General features: G+C 39.9%; 1 protein-coding gene across 2 annotated transcripts in view; it reads left to right on the plus strand.

Moving 5' to 3' along the window:
* Positions 1–23,188, plus strand: part of LOC109915172 (pre-mRNA-splicing factor CWC22 homolog) — a 63,560-nt gene that overhangs the window by 28,947 nt on the left and 11,425 nt on the right. For both annotated transcript variants that reach the window (XM_048614337.1, XM_048614338.1), the window contains 4 exons: positions 2,286–2,335; positions 9,018–9,145; positions 12,521–12,651; positions 15,147–15,415. In XM_048614337.1, coding sequence (XP_048470294.1) covers positions 2,286–2,335; positions 9,018–9,145; positions 12,521–12,651; positions 15,147–15,415 — 578 coding nt within the window. The remainder of the gene's footprint in view (positions 1–2,285; positions 2,336–9,017; positions 9,146–12,520; positions 12,652–15,146; positions 15,416–23,188) is intronic.

Below are 23,188 nucleotides of genomic sequence, written 5' to 3' on the forward strand. Positions count from 1 at the left end.
GATTGAGCTTCAATAACCCAGTCTTACTGTTCTTAAGGAGGCAATTCCAAAGATTAATGACCCTCCGAGAGAAGAAATTCTTCCTCATCTCTGCCTGAAATGGGAGACCCTATTTTGAAACTACTCCCTAATTCAGCAGTCCCCTGCAAGGGGAAAATTCCTTTCAGCATCTACCCTGTCAGGTGCCTTCAGAATCATTTTGTTTTAAACTGTCTCCTAAGCTCCATTGAATCCAGGTTGAACCTCTTCAACTTTTCCTTACAATGTAGCCAGTTCTTTGCTCCCAGGACTCAACCTAGTGAATCTTCTTTGAACCAGCCCCTCTTTGGGTAATGTGACCAAAATTGTACATAGAATTCTAGATGTGTAACAAGTCTTCTCAACTTTTATATTCGCTCCCTGTTCCATTTCCCTTATTGATTATTTGCTGTGTCCTACAGGCTGATGTTGTGATTCATATGCAGTAACATTCTGCTGTCTCTCTCCATTAAAATGATACTGTGCTTTTCCATTCCTCCTACCAAAGTGGGCATGCTCACATTTTCCCACATATTCTGTTTGTTAATTTTTCCCCACTCACTTTATCTATATCCCATTGCAGACATTTTGTATGCTCCTTATATCTTGCTTTCTTACCTATCTTTGTATCGCCAGCAAATTTGGCTGCTCTGTTTCCTCTAAGTTAATATATTACCTCAAACTTTTGAAATTTAAATATATTATATCTACAGGTTCCCCTTTATCCACCTTGTTTGTTAGATCCTTAAAGATCTATAATGAACTTGTAATGGCTAATTCATGTTTTTTGAAGTGTCCTGCTACTACCTCTTATTAATGAATTTTGCCATTTTCCCTATGAGAACTAACTGGCCTATAATTTCTTGCTTTCTATCTCACTCCTTTCTCAAAGAGGTTTACATGGTGGTTCTCCAATCTGTTGTGATCTTTCCAGAATTTAGAGCATTTTGGAAGCTTACAACCAATGTATCTCTATCTCTGCAGCCACTTCTTTAAAGGTCCTACAATGCAGTTCATCAGATCTCCGGGATTTGTCAGCTTCAAGTCTATTAGTATGCTCCTTACTTTCATTTTCCAGCAGCCATGACTGTTCTAAGTTCTTCCCTTCCTTTCACCTTTGGATTTTCAAGTATTTATGGCATATCTTTTGTCTGTGTTGATGGGTGCAAAATATTGTTCAAAGCCTCTGCCATGTTGTTTCCCGTTACTAATTCTCCAGGTTCACCTACTAAGGAACTAGTCCCTACTTTAGCTACTGTTTTGCTTTGCATGTCCTGTGGTAGCTTTTACTGTCTATATGTTTCTTGTTTGTTTTCACTGGAAATGGAAATTTCTACCTTTATAGTTTTAAAGTCATTTCCGGCTGGATTTTGAAACCTTTCTCAATCTTCTGCCCTACCACTAGTCTTCGCAGCATCACTGTTCCCTTTTTCTTACAATTTGATACCCCCCTCAACTTCTTCTTTAGCCATGGATGATCCATTCAAGTGGTTATAGTCTTTCTTACTCAGTGGAATATGTCCTTGTTGAGAGTTATATCTCCCTAATTGTCTGCCATTGCAACTCAATCATGTTATGTTTTAGTCTATCTTTTCACTCCACTTTAGCCAATTTTGTCTTCATACCCTTGTAGTTGTCTTTAGCTCAGAGTGATACAGGTATAGAAGTTAGGTTAATTGAGCGGTTTAGAGAGGTGCTTTTCTTGGGAAGGTATGTGATGACGGTTTGCACCTTTTGAATCAACTCCAGAATTCCTGAACTAAGTTGAGATTTTTGCTGCTGTTTGTATTGTGTCCATTTACTCCTCTAAGGGAACACTTGATTCTTTTCATGCATTTTTTTCTTGAGAGGCCAAATAGCTGCTGCTACTCCTACATATTAAGTTCTTGACAGTCTGCTAGAAAGTAACCTCTAAATGATGAGTTGCCACAGGTTGCTCAGACTGTTCCTTTTCCAGTTAATATTGAAGTAAGATATGTTAAATATTGAAGGGTATTGAAGAATATTGAAGAAGCCAAAGTGAAGTCATTAGGAGTAACAAGATAGTAAATGAGGGTAACAACAAAAATTAATTTTGTTGCAATGTTTAAAACTGCTAGGTCATCAATAATGAAACAGAACAATGAAAATATACGTACTTTATTGCTGTAATCCCCTTCAGTCTGTGGTCCCCAGAGTCCCTTTTCTATTTATTGACTGATTTTAAATTTGAAAATTTGTTTGTATATCACTTATATTATCATTTATATCACATGCATGTCATTTAGGACTCTCTGACAGCCATAGGACTTCAGATGCCATGGACAAAAACCAGGTGGTGAGTAAACTGTGTTCTACAATGCAAGTAACTTATGTAAAGAAGCTCATTGATAAAAATGACAAGCAGAGAACTATATGAGAGGTACAAACTATCAACCTGTGGTTGTTCGTTTGCTCACCGAGCCAATTGTTCCATGGTGTGCAGATGTTTCATTACCATTCTAAGCAACATCATCAGAGCGACCTCTAATCAAAGCATTGGTGATCTGCTCCATTCCTAATTTACATGATCCTCTGGTGTGGCGGGTCTTGTCAATTCCGGTTCTGTTTCTCAGCAGCAGTCGGTATATGGGGTGTATTTCTATGTGTTTGTAAATGGAGTCCCTTGTTGTGAACCAAGGGAATTTTTGGAGGCCTGGTTTTCAACATGGAACTCCATTAACAAACACGTAGAAATAGACCCCATAGACAGACCGCTGCTGAAAAACAGAACTGAAATTGACAAGACCCACCGCACCAGAGAATGATGTAAATTAAGAACGGAGCGGAACACCATTGCTTTGATTAGAGGTCGCACTGATGATGTTGCCTAGAATGGTAACGAAATATCTACACACCATGGAACAACCACATCCACAACCCGAGCTACAAATTTTCACTAAGACTTTTTAAAAAACTATCAACCTTTTGACTTTTAATTATCAGAGTACACCTGGGGACAAGAGAGAGGGATGGTGTGTCCCATTACCCACAGGAATATGTATGTAAAGATAAGTCTGTGGGTTTGGTTGAATATGTACCATTATGTGTTACATGCTAAATCTGAAATGCAACTCTGAACCATTATCAGGCTCAAATTGGCTAATAAGACTGGTTGTCTGATTGTAGTTTCACTTCCTATTTGCCATATATCACCTTTAACATCAGCAATAATTGTAGGATTTCAAACCAAGGCATTGCCATTAAGTAAACAAACAACTTTTGGTTTCCCTAGTTCTCTTGGCCAAGCAGAGTCAATTTGCCAACGAACCTTCGACCCTTTTCTCCTGCAGTAGGAATTGCTGTGATTTTTCTGAAATTTGGCCTGTGTTTATCCCGATGAGTGCAAGGTGGAAATCTTCAATAACATATCTCTCTCATCAGCAATACTCTCATTCTGTATTATCAAGTGACTATTTCTATTAATTGAATCTGGTTTCACATAAATCTTTTGCATCTTTTGCCTTTAATTTTTGTCATCCAGTGTATGTTAACTCTATGTTTCAAAGAAATAAGCCTTATTTGTACCGAAATGAGCTTTATCCTATATGCCCCCCATTGTGGTGTGACTTTTTAAAAATAAAGTTTGGTTGCGAGAATATTGTGGCAAGTTGCTCTGTGTTGGTACAATAAAACAAAGAACTGCGGCTACTGAAGTTCTGAAACAAAAACAGATATTTCTAGAGAAACTCAGCAGGTCTGGCAGCATCGGTGGAGAGAAAACAGAGTTAACTTTCAAGTCTAGTGACACCACTTCAGATCCTGGAACAAAGCTTTTATTTCTGCAATACTGCATTGATAATAGAGGACATATGTCAGCTTGTAGAACATAGTGGTCTTGGTGGTATTTATTGTCATCTTTTGTTCTTGTTTGTTAGAAATTGTGTTTGTTTGGAGTAAGGTAGTAACTGACAGAGCAGCCATTACGTGAGGTCTCATACTATACAGGAAATACCAGAAAAAGTCCATGTTAAAACAATTGCAATTGAAGAGAAGACAGTTGTGACAGAGGATTTTGTAGTTACGTTATAGCTATAGTAGCCAAAGATGTAAGCCCAGGATTGTTTTAGATTCTTTGGTGTCATAGTCAAATATATCAGTGAGTGGCTGCACAGCATTTGGAAAGGAGACAGTCACGATCAATATCAATACTATAAATATTAGTAGTAACAGGGATGAAGTCCTGCAGACAGATTTTAATGATTAAGGAAGGAGATTAGCATGCAGGGTATCAAAGGTAGTAATTTCTGGATTACTCCTAGTGTCTTGTGCTAGTGAGTATAGAAAAGACGATTAAGGCAAACAAATACATGACTGGAGAGATGGTGGCAAAGGAGGGAGTGCTTTAGAATACTGAGGCATTGGGACTGGTTCTGGAGAGTTGGGACCGATGAATGCCAGATGAGTTGTACCTGAACACAACTGGGACCAAATTATCAGCCCAGTATCTTTATCCTATATGCCCTCCATTGTGGTGTGATTTTTTAAAAATAAAGTTTGGCTGAGAGAATATTGTGGCAAGTTGCTCTATGTTGGTACAATAAAACAAAGAACTGTGGCTACTGAAGTTGTGAAACAAAAACCGGTATTTCTGGAGAAACTCAGCAGGTCTGGCAGCATCAGTGGAGAGGAAGCAGAGTTAACTTTCAAGTTTAGTGACACTTCTTCAGACCCTGGAACAAAGCTACCATCTGCACTCTTTTCTGCTTTTATCTTTCTTGCTGTCATCAACTAAGGTGTTCCAATTTGCTGGCACTACCATTCCCTTTTATAATTATCCCAATAATTGGTTTACAAGAGTTGCCCATTATCGCTACTCTGTATTTCTTGCATCTCTCCAACCACCCTGAAAATTTGTTCCTCTATTTGGTAACCTGTAGAATACACTCAGTAATGACTACTTCTTTTTTCAAACTTTCACCAAATATATTTTGTCCTTCACCTCTCCAGAAAACTGCAATATACTTCCAAAGGAATACTGCCATACATTCTTTCTTTCCTTCTTACATCTAAGAATATCTTGCACCCAGTCCTAGCCTTTTTTGAGCCACATCTCAGTCATTACACTATACCATATTTTGCACCTTCAGCAGAGCAATCTTCCTTATTCCGCTTTCTACATTCTGACACGTGCATTGTAAACACAATCTGGACTTTATTGCATTCCTTCTTACTCTGACCCAGCTAATACCTTAATATTTCTTAACCTATGCCTGATCTGACTTGTCTCACCTAATCCATTGTGCACCTTGCCTCTCTTATCTAACATTGTATTTTGATTTCTATCTCCCATGTTATCAAACATACCTAGTTGCCCTTGAGAAGGTGATGGTGAGATGCCATTTTGAACTGCTGCAGTCCGTATGCTAAAGATCAACCTATAATCTCGTTAGGGATTTCCAGCATTTTGACCCAGTGAAACTAAAGGAATGGTGATATATGTTCAAGTCAGGACAGTGAATGTTTTGGAGGGACAGTTGCTGGTTGCGGTGTTCCCATGTATCTGCTGCTCTTGTTTCTTGTAGAGGGTAGTGGTCATGGGTTCGAAAAGTGTTATCAAAGGATCTTTGGTGAATTTCAGCTGTGCATTTTGCAGATGGTATATTGTGTCAGTGGTGGAAGGAGTGCATTTGTTGTCAGTCAAACGAGCCGCTTTGTCCTGGGTGGTGTCAAGTTTCTTTAGTATTGTTGGGGCTGCATTCATCCAGGCAAATGGGGAGTATTCCATCAGACTCCTGACTTGAGCCTGTAGATGGTGGAGAGGCTTTGGGGAGTCAAGAGGTGAATTGTTTGCTGCAGTATTCTGAGCCTCTGACCTGCAGTTATAGTCAGTGTTTATGTAACAAACCCAGTTAAGTTTCTAGTCAGTGGTAACTGCTAGAATGTTGATAATGGAGGATTCAGTGCTGGTAACAGCACTGAACGTCAAGGGGCAGTGGTTAGATTGTGTCTCTGTCTTTTTTTTTGAAGATGGTCATTGCCTGGAATTTATGTGGCGTGAATGTTACTTCCCACTTGTCAGCCTAAGCCTTGATAATGTCCTAGTCTTGTTGCATTTGGACATGGTCTATGACTGTTTCAGTATTTGCATACAGGTAGTCCTGCTACAACACGTGTTTCATTAACACAAATTGGCTGTAACATGATTAATGAATAGTGGACATTGTTTGGATAACGCAAACTTTCTGCTATTCAGGTATAACGATTTTCTGTAGTGATTTCCCTGTAACGTGATTTTCTATAGTGTGAGGTCACATAAGAAAGTAATAATTGCATTATAGGAGAACTACCTGTATGAGGGGCATAAAGGGGCAGTAGAGTCACAGTCACAGAAATCTATAGCACAGAAAAAGGCTCTTCGGCCCATCAAATCTGCACCAGTCAAAAACAACCACCTAACTATCTTAAACCCATTTTCCAGCACTTTGCCCACGGCCTTGTACACCTTGGCATCGCAAGTGCACATTTAAATACTACTTAAATGTTATGAAGGTTTCTGCCTGTTCCACACTCACAGGCAGAAAGTTCCAGATTACAACCACCCTCTGGGTGAAAAAGTTTTTCCTCACATCTTCTCTAAACCTTCTGCCCTTTCCATTAAGTCTGTGCCATCTAGTCAATGATCCTACATCAAGGGGAAAAGTCTCTTCCCATTTACCGTATCTATGCCCCTCATAATTTTATACATCTCAATCGTGGTCGCTCTCAATCCTCTCTGCTGTAAGGAAAGCAACCCCAGTCTGTCCAATCTCTTTTTTATAATTGAAATTCTCCAACCCAGGCAACAGCCTGGTAAATTTCCTCTCCAGTGCAATCACATTCCTCCTACAATGAGGATTCCAGAACTGCACACAAAAGTCTACCTATGGTCTAACTCAATGCTTTGGCTAATAAAGGCATGTAAATCATATGCCTTCTTAACCACTTTATCACACCTGTCGCGATACCTTAAGGGAATGGTGTACATGCACACCAAGGTCACTCTGATCTCGGTGCTTCCCAGGGTCCTACCATTTATCATGCTTTCCCTAGACTTATTTTTCTTTAGGAGGAAGCTGATTAGGCAGCAAAAGTATAATCTATATAAGGAGGCAGAGACCATTACTGATGGATAAAGTGATTACTTTGTATCTGTTTTGACCCCAAGGAAGTTGAAGGTAGAGAAATCATGGCAAAAGAGGAGGTCAGGAAGACAGTTGACCTCTATTTTGCAGAGGTTAAGCGCGAGCGTATGGATAACTCCTATCTTCCCTGAACCATGTAACCTCATCTCATATGTGGATCTCTTCTCCACCACCACCACCCAGTCCCACCCCTTCTTTAAATACCACCCTTTCCTAGCTGCTTCTAGCTCTGAATTAGGGTCACTGGACTCAAAACGTTAATTCTACTTTCTCTACACAGATGCTGAAATACCTGCTGTGTTTCTCAAGCATTTTCTGTTTCAGTTTGGTTAAGACGATTGGGCACAAAATTGATGAAGGAGAAGTGTTAGAATGGCTGAATATACTTTAAGTTAATCAGACACCAGCACTGGATTGAATGCATCAAAGGATTCTGAAAGAATCACTGATCGTAATCTTCGAATCAATAGCAAAATAAGGGAAAGCTTTTTTATGCAGCAAGTGATTAGGATGTGCATTGTACTACTTGTATGTGATGAAGGTAGATTCAATCATGGCTTTCAAAGGGGAACTCTTAAGAACTTGGAGGAAGAAAATTTGCAGGGTTTCAAAAGTGCTCTGAATTGATTCTGCTCTTTCTGAGAACTAGCACAGACACAATAGCCTCCTGTAATGTAACCACACTGTGATTCTAGACACAAGTCTGTCAGGGTCTAATGGGATGGCAAAACAAGATACTAAATGCCTAATTCCTATGTTCTTGTGTTCCTCAGTTAGGTTTTGCTTTAGATGTTAGAGTATCAAATACATAACAAACACTTACAGAGACCGTGTTTGACTGGGGTAGTGAGAGCAGAAGGATTGATAAAGTTGAGATAATACTTTCAGCAAAGTTCAAGATAAAATTGCAAAAGAGAAGTAGATTGAAATAAATACTTCAGGGAACAGGTGATTAACACAGTTAGAGGAAAAGTACACATGAGATTTAATTACTACATTCAACCACTGGAAGCTTTCTGCTTCCAGTATTTTCCATGACAGCAGTTTGTCTTTTTTTCCATTTCTGGTTTCTCACCACCAATTATGAACTTGATGGGACCACATTTTAATTTTCGATTAGAGGCCAGAAGGTTGATAACTGAATGTAAGCACTAGCAAATCCATCTCTCACCTGTACTGTACCTGCAAATTCTCCATAATTTAGTGTTTTGCAGGACTTCACTATTGTTCAAAATACAGCAAGATAGCTGTTTTCTATATTATGAGAATAAATAATCATATTCTTGAGTGTTATTGACAGATGCTGTGTAGGTCCTGCTTGGCATCTTAACTGGATTAGTGTGTTCCACGTGCTGTCGACAATGTGGAGCAAAGAGGGATTTGTTGTTCTGCTTGTTGATGGTTCTTGATTGTGAGGATTTTTAAAAAATTCTTTCATGGAATATCACTGGCAAGGCCAACATTTATTGCCCATCCTTAATTGCCTTGAACTGATTAGTTTGTTAGGCCATATCAGAAGACAGTTAAGAGTCAAAAACATTGCTGTAGGTTTGGAATCCAACATAGGCCAGATCAGATAAAGACAGTGGATTTCCTTTCCTAAAGGACACTAGTGAACCAGTTAGTTTTTCATAATAGTCACTGTCAGTTGTCATCATTGAGACTAACTTTATGTCCCAAGAGTTGCTGTAATTTTATTTGAACCCGCAGTCCTAGCACATTAGCCTGGATTGATAGACTAGTTTAGCAGACTAAGTGACATTACCACTAAATTACCATCTCTACTGCGGGGAATGATGCATTCACTACAGTTCAATGATCACTATGTATGGTCCAATAAAATGTGTTTTTTTTTAGGATCTGCAGGCTGAAAGTGAGCTGAAAGATAACAAAAGGTCTGCAGAGGAGAAAGTTAGAAGTTTGACAGGTTCCAAACCAAGTTGCGAATCCAAAGTTGACAATGACCGTGGACAATCTAGAGACAGGTAAGCAATACTGCTCTGAGTTAGATATTTCATTGGTTTTGCTCACGCAATATTAATGTTTCAGATTTTCTAAAATTCTCATTTATTGATCTTTTATTCTCTATATGTATTGGTATAGGCCAATTCTTCATCTGTGCTTCTAGGTATTTTGTTATCTAGCTTTGAGAGTATAATTTGATCTTATTTCATATTTATCTTCACAACAGCATCACATGCTGAAACAGTTCATTTGTCCAATATTAACAGCAGTGTTATTCTATTAAAATAATGACCACAGTTCAAAACTTGTTTGCAATGTGCTTTGGAGCATTTTTTTTAGGGTGTTACATTAGTAGAGTCTTTGTGTGTAAACAGAACATGACTGTGTCATGACTGATTTCAGAGTTATGGTTATGTTTGTAATTTTGTATTTGGATACATTTGGTCCTAAAGCCTCCACCTCTGTCATTTTTATTGAACTGCAGAACAATCCTGTCAGTCACAATAGGATTGAGAATCTACATTTAATCAATGTGTTTTAGAAATGAGCAGCAATCAATATTTTCTTCCTGCTAGATGTACCCTCCATGTTATATCCTTTGGTATATAGCAGTCACCCCTGTGATAAATTAGTTTTCAGAACATAGCAAGATTAGGCCACTCAGCCTCTTGAGACTGATCTCCGACCTCCCGTTTTCCCATGCAATTTTCATATCAATTGATGCCATTAATATCTAGAAATATCTGTCTTAATGTACTCTATTACTTTTTAACATGCTTTTGGGCTACTTATTGCATTATAACGTGACAGGGAATTAAGTTTAGTTGGTGAACCTCTTAAAATTGGTGACATGATAATATGCTTTCCCAAATGAGTATTTCTACAAGGTAATCACTTGATATGGAAAATATGTTTTTTCTAAAACCTCTGTTTTACCCTTAAAAAAAACTCTTGTTTCAACTTGAGTTCTGAAGAAGAGTTATGTCAAACTGGAAATGTTAACTCTGTTTCTATCTCCACAGATGCTGAGTTATGTTTGTTTAAATTTCAGTTTTCCAATGTCCACAGTATTTTGATTTTACCTTTTCTTTCATTGTCTTGTTGTTCCAATACAGCAAGTTTTTTTTAGCTTGATTCCAATTATAGTTATTCCTTTCCTTTTTCACACTGCTATTCACAGCAGTTTTTCTCATCCTTCTTCCTAAATTTTGCAAGTTTTTTTCTTTTTAAATTTATACCTATTCATATTACTGTAAATCTGTTTTAGGATTATATTTCTTTAATCAGTGCTTACTAAATTCGTAATCTGTATTTGCCCTGCTTGTTGGATTGTGTTTGAATGCCATTAGTTAAGCTTTTCCAAAGTATTGTGAGTCATTATGCTTTACGTATGCATTTCCTGTTTAATGCATTGAAATTGGCCTTTTCATTTGCATATGTGAGTATTAATGTCTTAGTATTTTGTTAACCCAGAATATGTTTTAGTCTCTGGCATGCTTAGTTTTATTCCCAGTTTGCTTGCTGACATTCTAATGTTGAAATACAAGTTGAAATGGTTGACTGAGTGGAGGTGTTCTGCAAAGCAATCACCCAGTCTGTGTTTGGTCACCCCAATGGAAAGGAGACTTACAGTGAATACAGTAGACCGAGTTGAAAGAGGTACAATTTTCTACTTCATCAGTGGAAGAAGTCTAATGTTAGCTAACATTCTAGACCAACCACGAACTGCCAAGATCTTAGATTTCCTGTGAAGTTTCCCATGATGCTGCATATTTCAGGGTGCAGACCTTCATTATTTCTACATAGAATAACCTGCACTCTCTCCTTTCGACCCAATGGAAACCAATGAAATTCTATTTGGAATGCATAGTTAGTAAACTGTATTGTGTGTCAGCTATGACTCAGTTGGAAACAAGACACTCTCATACAGTACTCGGGGAGTATTGAACTATCCGAGGTGTTGTTTCTCAGATGAGATGTTAAACCAAGGCCCATCTTTCTGCTTGGATGGATATAAAAGATACCAAGGTATTACTTTGAAGATGAAAAGACGGCTTAGCCCTATTGTCTTGGTCCTTGATATCACAAAAGTATTGATTACCTGGGTCATTATTACATTGCTTCTTGTGGAACTCTGCTGAGTGCAAATTAGCTGTCAGATTTCTTACATTACAACAATGACTACACTTTCATTGACTGTGTAATACTGTAATGCTTAAGATTATCGAGGTGAGCACTATATACATGCAATTCTTTCCTTCCTTTTCTCGTTGAAAACATCATCACTTTGCTTATTCCTGCCATAAATCTCTAATCTGCTTTTTTCCTGTATAATTTGTCCTTGCTGAGAACTTTAAAAGTTTTATCGGAGGTGAAGTTGTTTTGAGATCTTCAGTTAACACAGTTGCTAATTGCCGCAAAGCAATTGCTTCTAGGGCTCATGGATATGCTGTTTTTGGGTATAACTTATTGTTACAGCATTCATTTCCTTTGATCTCTTAATTTCCATTTTGATATTTTTTGTTTTTTTCCTGTTCTGTGACAGTTTTAATCCCAATCTATATACCACCATTTTTTTTGGTGAAGCACACTTTGTAAACAAAAACTTCTTCTGCCTCAGAATCTTCACATTGATTGGTCAGTGTTCCTGACTGGTCCAGCACATGGTATCCAGAGTCAATCCTGAGTTTATGATCTTCTGAGTCCTGAGAGGAACAACTAGAAGATCTGAATTGCTTCTGACTTCAAAGCACCATAAACCAGTCTCTCCAACTTTGCCTTTCCTGCGTCTTTGACATCACTTGCCTCTTCTGTGTTATGCAATCCAAGACATTTTATTCAGTACTCTTTTACTGGCACTCCTACTACCTGGCTAATACTGAAACTTGGGTTGAATAACAGCTTGATACTGATAGCCACAGTGGGTTTTGGCCACTGCATAATATTTGTTCGTGTATCTGACATTGATGGATAATTGAATCTTCAACCTATCAAGACAGTATTAGCTGTTGATACGCATCCACATCATGAACTAAATAAACATGTTGACGCTGTTTTAATCTACCTACCTTCTATCCTGTCTCCCTCATTACTTCCACTCCTGTCCTTCCTGCTGATCTATCTTTACCCTCTCTCTGTGTGTCATCATTTATACCCAACTACCCACCTCTTTTTCTGGAATGACAGGTGCCATTTTGCTTCTTAGGAATGTAACCCTGTACTTCTGTGTGTTACGTGGTGCAATGTCACTAAACAAGTGGTTGATAGGGGGTCAACAAAATAAGTGACCTGTCTTAAGAAGCTCATTGCTTCCATTTTTTTTCTTATTTTCCCTAACAAAATTAACTAAGATCCTAATAACGTGTCAAACTTATTGTATTTTGACTTCGCTTCAGGCCATCTGTTCATGGGAAAAGCAATAACCAAACTAACAATCAAGGAAGTTCGAGGAAGCAGGACAATGATGATGATAGAAAGGACAGACACAGAGAGAAGGATGATCACAAACACAGATCTTCACATTCAAGTAAGGGTGATTAAGAGAAGCGGAGAAGTGAGAATGGTGGCTGAGCAACGTATTGAATTAGTACATTATCACGTGGCCTTGCTTTGAAACACATACTAGTTGGAAAGGAAATCTGTCTGCTAGCTGCAAAGTTCTTAAGTATAATGTCGAGAAATATTTATCAACACTAAACTGAACATGCATTAGCACTTAATTTGGAGTATAATTCAGAAAAGGTGCAATTATGGCATTGTAGAGCAGCTGTTTAGGTAATGGTACCCACAGTGGGACAGGAAGGGACAGAATCTATGAATATCTTTTAAGAAACAGTCGCAAATAGTTTAAAGAGGGTCAAAATGGCAAAAAGGCAAAATTAATGCCTCTACTTCAATGCACATAATATTCAGAACAACATAAATGAATTAATGGCACAAATCAAGATTAATAGCTATGGAAATATAGCCATTACAGAGACATGGTTAAAAGGAGATCAAAACTGGGAAGTAAATATTCACGGGGACTTTTTAATTCACTCATGGGACATGGACATCACTGGCTGGAATTGTATTTATTGCACTGTCTCCATTTGCCCCTTGAGAACGTGGTGATGAGCTGCCTTCTTGAACCGCTGCGGTCCTTGTGCTGCAGGTTGACCCATAATGCCCTTTGGAAGGGAATTCCAGGATTTTGTCCCCATGATGCTCAAGGAACAGTGATATAATTCAAGTCAGGTTGTTGCGTGGTTTGGATTAGGATTTGCAGGTGGTGGCGTTCCATTTATCTGCTGCCCTTGTCTTTCTAAATGGTAGTGGTCACGGGTTTTTCTTTTCATTATTCATTAATGGTATGAGGGCATCTCTGGCTAGGCCAGCATTTATTGCCCATCCCTAATTGCCCAGAGGGCACTTAAGACACTGCTGTGGATCTGGAGTCACATGTAGGCCAGACCGGGTAAGGATGGCAGTTTCCCTCCCTAAAGGACATTAGTGAACCAGATGGGTTTTTCCAACAATCGACAATGGATTCATGGTCATCATTAGATTCTTAGTTCCAGATATTTTTATTGAATTCAAATTCCACTATCTGTCGTGGTGGGATTTGAACTCCGGTCCCCAGAACATTATCTATCTGGGTCTCTGGATTAACAATCCAGTGGTAATACCACTAGGCCATCACCTCCCCTCATTTGTGGTGGGTTTGGAAGGTGATGTCTAAGGATCTTTGGAGAATTTCTGCAGTGCATCTTGTAAATGGTACCTGCTGCTACTGAGCATCAGTGGTGGAGGGAGTGGATGTTTCTGGAAGTAATGCCAATCAAGTGGACTGCTTTGTCCTGGATGGTGTCAAGCTTCTTGAGTGTTGGAACTGCACTCATCCAGACACCTGTTGAGGCTGGGTCATTTTAGAATGTTCAAAGCTGAGAAAGACAAATTTTTAATCAGTCAGGGATTATGTATGAGTAAAGGCAAGAAAGCGGAATTGATCCATGATCTAATTGAATGGTGGAGCAATAGCCTGAATAGCCTACTTCTGCTCCTACGTCTTATGGCCTTATCGTCAATGATATTTTATACTGCTTTGTGGGAAATTTGAAAGGGAAACTGCATGGTGCTGACTTCAAGGCTCCTGGAATTTATTCAGATTTGTAAAATTATGAAAGACTTGTGAAATAAACTACTCTGGGTATGAACAAAGAGGTGTTAGAATGGTGAAATTCACATTAGATCAAATTAAGAGGTGAAATAAAAAAAAGGAAAGTTTTATTAAGGAAGGAAGAAATGAGAGTCTACAACAAAACACAAGAGGGCAATAAACATTGCTTAGAATGTCTTATGATCAAACCTCCAGCCTAAAAATCCCTAACTATCCTCCAGGAACTTCAGCGTTGCCATCAGCAGGACGATGAGGGAAGGAGTCCAGGACAGGAATCCACAATTAATTGACTCCCACCAATCTGGCTAACATTAGACAGGCATTGTGACCTTGCAGCACCACCTCACCCATGCAGGTAGCCAGAATAACAGCTTCTAGGATCAGGATGTCCCCTCCTTGTTGGAAGAGAACCTCAGGATTACAATGAACCATGAAAGTTAGCAAATAAAATGGACCGAAATCACATCCTACAGGCAGGACTTCAGAATTCAACATGATCCCAGTTAAGTATGAATGAATGAAGGAATATTGCAGGAGATGTAGCCACATCTTGAACATTTGGTTCATTTGACTTGCTGCACACAGTGTTTTTTAGTAGAAAACACCTGCAAATAAAGGACATCAAGAGCCACAGTGACTAATGTACATGTCCACTGTAATTTTTCCAGTCTTTATAACTGCAGAGCTCAGTGTAACTGACAGCGTTCTTTCTGTTTCTGTGATCTAAAGTCTATCATTTGTTGAATCAAATTGTATACATTGGAATATCACTTACTTGTATCAAAAAAAAAGCAGCAGTTTGTTGCTATCTAAAAAACATTGTTTCTGCCTATATGTTTGTCTGTCTCTCTGATTGTCTCCAGGAACTCGAAGTTCAGAGAGAAAAAGGATAGGGAGAGGAAGGAGTCGAAACTCAGAGAGGGGAAGGAGTCGTTGGAGCTTGGAGAGGAGGAGGAAAAGTCGGAGCTCGGAGGGGAGGAAGAGGAGTCGAAGCTCAGAGAGGGGATGGAGTCATTGGAGCTCAGAAAGGCGAAGGAGGAGTCGGAGCTCTGAGAGGAGGAGGAGTCGAAGTTCGGAGAGACGGAGGAGGAGTAGGAGCTCGGAGAGACGAAGGAGTAAAGAAAGGAGGCGGGTATGTTCTTTGGTGAGATTACTTATTGCAGCTAAACCCAAAAAGATTGTAGTAGGATTATAATCTCTTGAAATTCCAGGCTGAAATTTATCTACTTAATATTGTTGTCATTACAGATTTTGCAGTTTGAAGTATGGCCCCCCTCATATTAGGCTAATCTGAAAGATTTACATCAAAATCCACTTTTTAAAAATTAATTAATGGGTGTTGGTGTTGTTGGCTAGGTCACCATTTACTGCCCATTTATAATTCCCCTGGAGAGGGAGATAGTGAGTTTCCTTCTTAAACTATGCAGTCCTTGGGATTAGAGATGACCACAATTCTATAAGGAAGGGAGTTCCAAGATTTTGACCCAGTGACAGTGAAGGAACTGTGGTATAGTTCCATGTCAGGACGGTGTGCAGCTTGCAGGGGAACTTGATGGAGGTGGTGCTGTTGCCTGCATATGCTTCCCTTGTCCTTCTAGATAGTCAAGACTGTGTGTTTCAGAGGTGTTTTTGGAGCCTTGATGAGTTACTGCAGTGCATCTTGTAGATGACTGCCACCACTGACCATCAGTGTTGGTGGCTAGGGTAACACTTAAAAGGGACTCTGTATCCTATATAGTGTCAAACTTTTTGAGTGTTGTTGGAGTTTCACTTACCCAGGCAAGTACAGAGTATTTCATCGCATTTCTGACTTGTGCCTTGTACGTGATTGACAGGATTTGTAGAGCCAGGAGGTGAGTTACTTGCCACAGAATTCCCAATCCCTGGCCTGCTCTTGTCACCACAGTATTTATGTAGCTCGTCCAGTTCAGTTTCTGGTCAGTGGTCACTCCAGGATGTTGATATTAAGGAATTTGATGATGGTAATGCCATTGAATGTCAAGGACAGCCCTCTGACCTTACCTCTGGAATTCACCTCTTTTGTCCAAGTTTGGATCAAGGCAATAATGAGATCAGAAACCAAATAGCCCAGGTGGAACTAATTCTGTGTGTCACTTACAAAGTTAATATTTCGAGTCTGATATGACTTTTCAGTTCTGAAAAAGAGTCATATTGGACGTGAAGAGTTAACCATGTTTCTTTCTCCACAGATGCTGCCAGACCTGCTGGATTTCTCCAGTACTTTCTGTTTATATTTTAGATTTCCAGCATGTACTGTATTTTGTTTGTAATCATTCAGTGGTGCTGCTATTGAGTCGTGCTTGGTAAATGGCATTGAAGTCCAACCAGAGTACATTCTTTGCTTTTGCCATTCTCCATGTTTCCTTCATATGGTGTTCAATGTGAAAGGGTACTGATTCATCAGCCAAGGTTAATTGTAGGTGGTAATCAGCAAGACATTTCCTCAACAATGACAACATGAGGATTCCCAGGACAACTCTCACGCAACAGTGTACCAGACTTCCACCACCTCTGATGAGGATGGCGATGCTGGTGTCTGAGGCATTGTCTAGGTGAGCTGTTGTTTGATACTTCTGTAAGATGGCTGTCCCAAATTGTGGCATGAGCCCCACATGTTGCGGGGGATGATCAATAGGGTTGTGCTTGGCCATTGTTATTTCCAGTACAGAAATTAATTAAAAATTAATTAATGGGTTGTTGGTGTCATTGGCTAGGTTACCATTTATTGCCCATTCCTAATTCCCCTGGAGAGGGAGGTGGTGAGTTTCCTTCTTAAACTACGCAGTGCTTGGGATTAGAGATGCCCACAGTTCTGTAAGAAAGGGCGTTCCAAGATTTCTTGTTTTAGACTCTAGCAATGTAGTATATGTGAGTGGCTTGCTAGATCATCACAGAGGTCAGTTAAGAATTGACCACATTGCTGTAGGTCTGGAGTCACATGTAGGCCAGACCAGGCAAGGATGGCAGATCTCCTTTCCTTAAGAACACCAATGAATAAATAGGTTTTTGCGGCAATTGACTTTAGTTGTTTAACATTTTCATTCTAGATTTTCTTTGATGTATTTAAATTTCACCACCTGCCAAGGTGGGATTTGAACCCATGTTTCCCATGGTATTAGTTTTTCTGCAAAACAAGGTCTGTCTCCAGCTAAGTCATTCCAGTACAATCCATTCTGCATCTCTGATATCTATCTAACAATGTCGACCACTTAATGTTCTTAACTAGTCCAGCATTTTTTTTTTTGCTGAGTCTATAGGTAACAAAGGCATGGATAAAGATTCCAGTTAGAATTCCTGGCCTGCTGTTGTTGCCACAGTATTTAGTTCATTCAGTTCAGTTTTTGGTCAATGGTAAAACACGTGTTGATAGTGGGGGATTCAACAATAGTAATGCCATCTCTTGTTGAATGGTCATTTGGTATGAATGTCACCTATCAACCCAGCCCTGGATATGCTGCTGAACATTGTGCAATCGTCAGTGAACATCCCTATTTCTGACTATATGATGGAGGGGCAGTCATTGACAAAGCAGCCTAAAATAGTTGAACTGAGAACACTACCCTGAGGATCTCCTGTAGAGATGTCCTGGAGCTGAGATGACTGACCTCCAACAATCACAAGCATCCTCCTTTGTGCCAGGTTTGACTCCAAACGTCAGAGATTTCCATCTGATTGCCATTGACTCCAGTTTTGCTAGAACTCTTTGTTGTCACATTTGATCCAATGCAGGTTTGATGTCAAGGCTAAGATAACAAAGTGCGGAGCTGGAGGAACACAACAGGCCAGGCAGCATTAGAGAAACAGGAAAGCTGACGTTTTGGGTTGGGACCTTCTTCAGAAATGGGGCGGGGGAGGGGAGCTCAAATAAATAGGGAGGAGGGGTGTGACTGGGGAAGGTAGGTGGGATGGTGATAGGTGAGTGCATGTAGGCCATGGTCGGGATTGGTCAGTGAGGTGGGAGGGGCGGATAGGTGGAAGAGAAGATGGACAGGTTGTGTCAGGTCAAGGAGGTGGGGATGAGAGGGAGGGTTGGTCATGGGATGAGGCCGGGGTTGGGGAGATTTTGAAACTGACAAAATCCACATTTAAGCCATCGGGCTGTAGGCTCCCAAGGCGGAATATGAGGCGCTGCTCCTCTAGTTTGTGGGTGGCATCATTGTGACACTGGAGGAGGCCCAGGATGGACATGTCACCCAGGGAGTGGAAGGGGAAGTTAAAATGTTTCACGACCGGAAGGTGGTGGTGTTTGTTGGGTAGAGAGCGCAGATGCTCCACAGAACGGCCTCCGAGTCTCTGCTTGGTCTTACCGATGCATCCGCTGCACCTGATGTGGCCTCCTCTACAGCATCTTCTTGATATCAAGGCTGTCATTCTCACGTCACCTCTGGAATTCAACTCTTCTCTTCTTGTTTGAACCAAGACTGTATTGAGGTCGGGAGCTGAGTGATCCAGAACCCCCATATTGAGCATCAGTGAGCAGGTTACTGTTAAGCAAGTGATTCTTGATAGCACTGCAAATGACCCCTTATGTTGGTTTACTGATGATCATGATGAGTACGGCAGAAATAGACTAAGTTAGATTTGTCCTGTTTTTGGTGTACAGGACATTCCTGCACAATTACCTACGTTGTCGGGTAGCTGCCAGTGTTATAGCTGTAACGGAAAACTTCCCTAACTATAACCAGACCTAGACAACATTCAGACTTGGACTTCTAAATGGCAAGAGATTTTGTACATCACAGGTGCCATGAAATGACCACCTCTGACAGCAAAGGGTAACCGTCTGCCTATGAAGTTTAATAACATTCTTGCCAAATTTTTCACCATTAGCATACTGAAGAATGATCATAGCTGCAAGGTTAATTTGGAGAATTGGTGAGTGTTCTCTTTGAAATAAAGGAAGTTGAGTGGAGATTTGGTAGAAGTAAGCAAGATTTTTGCAGGTTCAGATAAGGTACACAGAGAAAAGCTGATCCAATCAGCTGATGATGGAAGGACCAGGGGAAAACAGTTTGAAGCTTTGAGCAAGCAATTTAAGGGGTGGTGTAAGGAAGAGCTATCTTGCGCAGCGAGTGGTAAAGACCTGAAACTCATTTCCCACAAGGGTGAGAAGCAGAGATGATCAGTGATTTCAAAAATAAAAGCATAATACTATGGACTCTGGAGATCTGAAATAAACATAGCAAGTGAAGAAACTCAGCAGGTCTGGAAGTGTTAATGGGGTATGAAACACAGTTAATATTTTGTTTCAGAAGTTCTGTAGAAGTCATATTGGATCTGAAACATGTTTTTCTTGCCCCAGATGCTGTCAGACCTGCTGAGTTTCTCCAGGACTTTGTTTTAATTTTTAAATTGGATGATCACTTCAGGGAAATAAATTTGCAAGGTTGTTGAGTTAATGTGGGATACTGCATTTCTCCAGAGGAAGACGACGTGGGGTTGAAGGGCTAACTGACTACCTCTTGTGCTAATGTGACTCTCTAGACCAGAAACTTAACTTGAGTCTTGTCAAAGTGAGAGATATGTTGCAGTCATCAGGACAAGAATTTATACTACAGGAGAAAAGGGTGCTGATTGGTTGGCAAGATGACTGATTGGTCAACTATTTAATTGCCAAATTATCTGCACCATAAACAAAATTCTGACTATGGGAAGCAGGTTGAAGGCTGGGGGTTCTCTCGTTCATCAGCTGACTCCAAATCCTCTCCACCCACTACCACATACATCAGGAATTTGATGGTTACTGTTCGCTTACCTGAACAATGCAGCTCCAAGGTGTTTCATGCTCCACATTATCCAGTACAAGTAGTCTGATTAATTGATTGCCACTCAATCACCAACTTTAAAACAACTTTGTCTGTATTGTATAAGATGGCATTATCATGGGCAACGTCTGTGATGAGTGACCATGACAGTCTCTATCTCCATTATGTTCTTATTGCTTCACTGGTGATCCTTTGCTAGGAATTCAAATGTAGCAGTGAGGAGCCACAATACTAAAGCTGATCCTTGAAAATGCCCATGTTGAAAACCAATCATCTCTGTGACAGCTGGCTGAATGGTGGCAGCACTGAGTTGGAAGAAGTGGTCAAAATAATTTTTCATTTCTTGTGGGTTACATTTTGATTTCAAAGAGCTCCTTGGATCTAAAGGTTTAAGGATCAAACTGCTTTCAAAGCAGGAATTTGCAAACACTTTCAGCACCTCCATGAAAGAAACAAGAGACTCAGTGCTGGGCCGATGGGTTAGAATCCAATTAAATGGTTTTCTTTCTTGCATCTCCTCCCGTGGCTGATACTAAAGCAAACCCTAGGTATGGATGGTTAAGCTCTTCAGAATTAGCTGGACTCCTGATGTTTCCTCTGCATCAAAGCCTTTCTCTGTGAAAAAGCTTGCCTGTACACAGGCATTTTTATACCAGAGACATTTTTCTAAAATTAAGGGAAACAAAAAACTGGATTTCTGTCATCTTATTTTTTCACCACCTATCCTAGGTGTGTGTATTTTAAACTTCACTTGCTAAAGTGTTTATTGTGCAAATATAAAGTAGGAAGAAAACCATTGGAAATGATTTAACTTTTTTCATTTGAATGGGTTTTTTGTTGTTCCAGCAGTTGGTTGTAAACTTGAAATACAGGGGCCAGGAGGAGGGTTTCAGAATTTAAAAATATCAGGAAACCCTATCAAAAATGACAACAACTTGCAAGTATGAAAGGTGAGAAATATTGTCTGTTGTAACCCCGACCCCCCCACCCCCCCAAAAGAACAATGGAGGAACCATAAAGTATAGTGATATTTTTTGCAAGAGGGCAAGTGACCTTCTTGTCACTGTGTTTTGAGGCTGTTCTGTCATCACCTTTTGAGGAAAAGGGTTGCAAAATCTCACATCTCTTATAAAAAAAAAAATTATCCTTATCTCTGTCTTAAATGGGCGAGTGTTTATTTTTAAACAGTGACCTTGATCGCTGGATTCTCCTACAAGAATAAACATTGTTTTCAATCCACCTTGTCAGGACTCCTCAGGATGTTATGTTTCAGTCTTGCTCTCCTTAATTCTGTCCAACCCTTCCTCAAGGCAACCCACCCATTCCAAGTGTTAAGTCCAGTCTCACTCCAGAGAATAGCATAAGATCTTAGTTGATGCTGTACTGTTGTATGTACTTTTTCAGAGATATTAAATCCATGTCCATTTTTTTCCCTCAAATAGCCACAAGATATTCTATACATTATTTTGTACCACACATGGGTCAAGCAATGATCATCAACAAAAGAAAATCACGCCATCTCCCCTTGACACTTAACAACATTAACATTGCTAAATCTCCCATCATTAACATCCTATGATAGGGTTACATTTACCAGAAATCTAATTGAATGAACCACATAAATACTGTGGCTACAAGAGCAGAAAGTCCAATAATGCTGCCGTGATTGTATTGTGACTTCTAAAGATTGCGCAGCAACTTCAAAACACAGTGAGGCGTGTGATAGAATGCTCTTCATGAATGATCGGGAGGCTTGATTGGCAAGTCATTCACCACCTTGATCATTCACTCTCTCCATCACCAACATAAAGTCGGAGCAGTGAGTGCTAATTACCAGATGCAATACAGGGACTTGCCAAAGTTTCTTTGACAATATCTTCCAAACCTTTGACCTCTACAATTAATACAAGTGTGGTAGATGTAGGGGAACACGACCAACTGAAAGGTTATCCTGTAAGTTACGCATCCTGACTTGGAACTATATCACCAATCGCTCATTGTTGCTGGCTCATAAGAACATAGGAACCAGGAGCAGGAGTAGGCCATCTGGCCCTTTGAGCCCACTCTGCCATTCAATTCGATCATGGGTGATCTTTTCATGTCCTAAGTTTCACTTACCACCCTCTCACCATAAACCTTAATTGACTATTCAAAAATTTTTTTACCTTAGTTTTAAAAACATTCAATGAGGAAACCTCAACAACTTCACTGGGCAGGGAATTCCACAGGTTCACAACCCTTTGAGTGAAGAAGTTGCTCCTCAATTCAGTCCTAAATCTGCTTCCCCTTATTTTGGCGAATGCCCTCTTGTTCTAGTTTCACCCGCCAGTGGAAACAACCTCCCTGCTTCTATTTTATCTATTCCCTTCATAATTTTATATGTTTCTGTAAGAGTCCCCCTCATTCTTCTAAATTCCAATGAATAAAGTCCCAGTCTATTCAGCCTCTCCTCATAAACCAACCTTTTCAACTCTGGAATCAACCTAGTGAATCTCCTCTGCATCCCCTCCAGTGCCAGTACATCCTTTCTCAAGTAAGGAGACCAAAACTGCACGCAGTACTCCGGGTGTGGCCTCACCAGCACCCTATGCAACTGCAGTGTAACCTCCCTGCTTTTAAACTCAATCCGTCTAGTAATGAAGGACAAAATTCCATTTGCCTTCTTAATTATCTGTTGTACTTGCAAACCAGTCTTCTGTGATTCATGCACAAGGACACCCAGGTCCCTCTGCACAGCAGCATGCTGCAATTTTTTACCGTTTAAAATCCTGAAGCTTCTTCCCAAACATCAATGATATACCTACATCAGATGCTCTGCAGCAGTTCAAAAAGGTAACTCACTTTCACCTTCTTGTAGATAAATGAACAGGAGTAATAAGTACTAATCTAGAATTTTTTTTAAAAGAATGCTCTTCTCAATTCATAAATCAAGTGGTTTATCTGATTGTTACATTTGCTGAATGTGGGACCTGCAGTTCATAAATTAGCTACAGCATTTCCTACATTAGAGTAACTGCACTTCAGTTGTCTACAAAGCACTTTAGGACATGAGAAGATTATAAAATGTACACTGGAAATGTCTTTCTGGTGGTATCTTTAGGTGAAGTAGTAACAATGTT

Source organism: Rhincodon typus, chromosome 29 (genome assembly GCF_021869965.1).
Source record: "Rhincodon typus isolate 14 chromosome 29, sRhiTyp1.1, whole genome shotgun sequence".
Lineage (NCBI taxonomy): Eukaryota > Metazoa > Chordata > Chondrichthyes > Orectolobiformes > Rhincodontidae > Rhincodon > Rhincodon typus.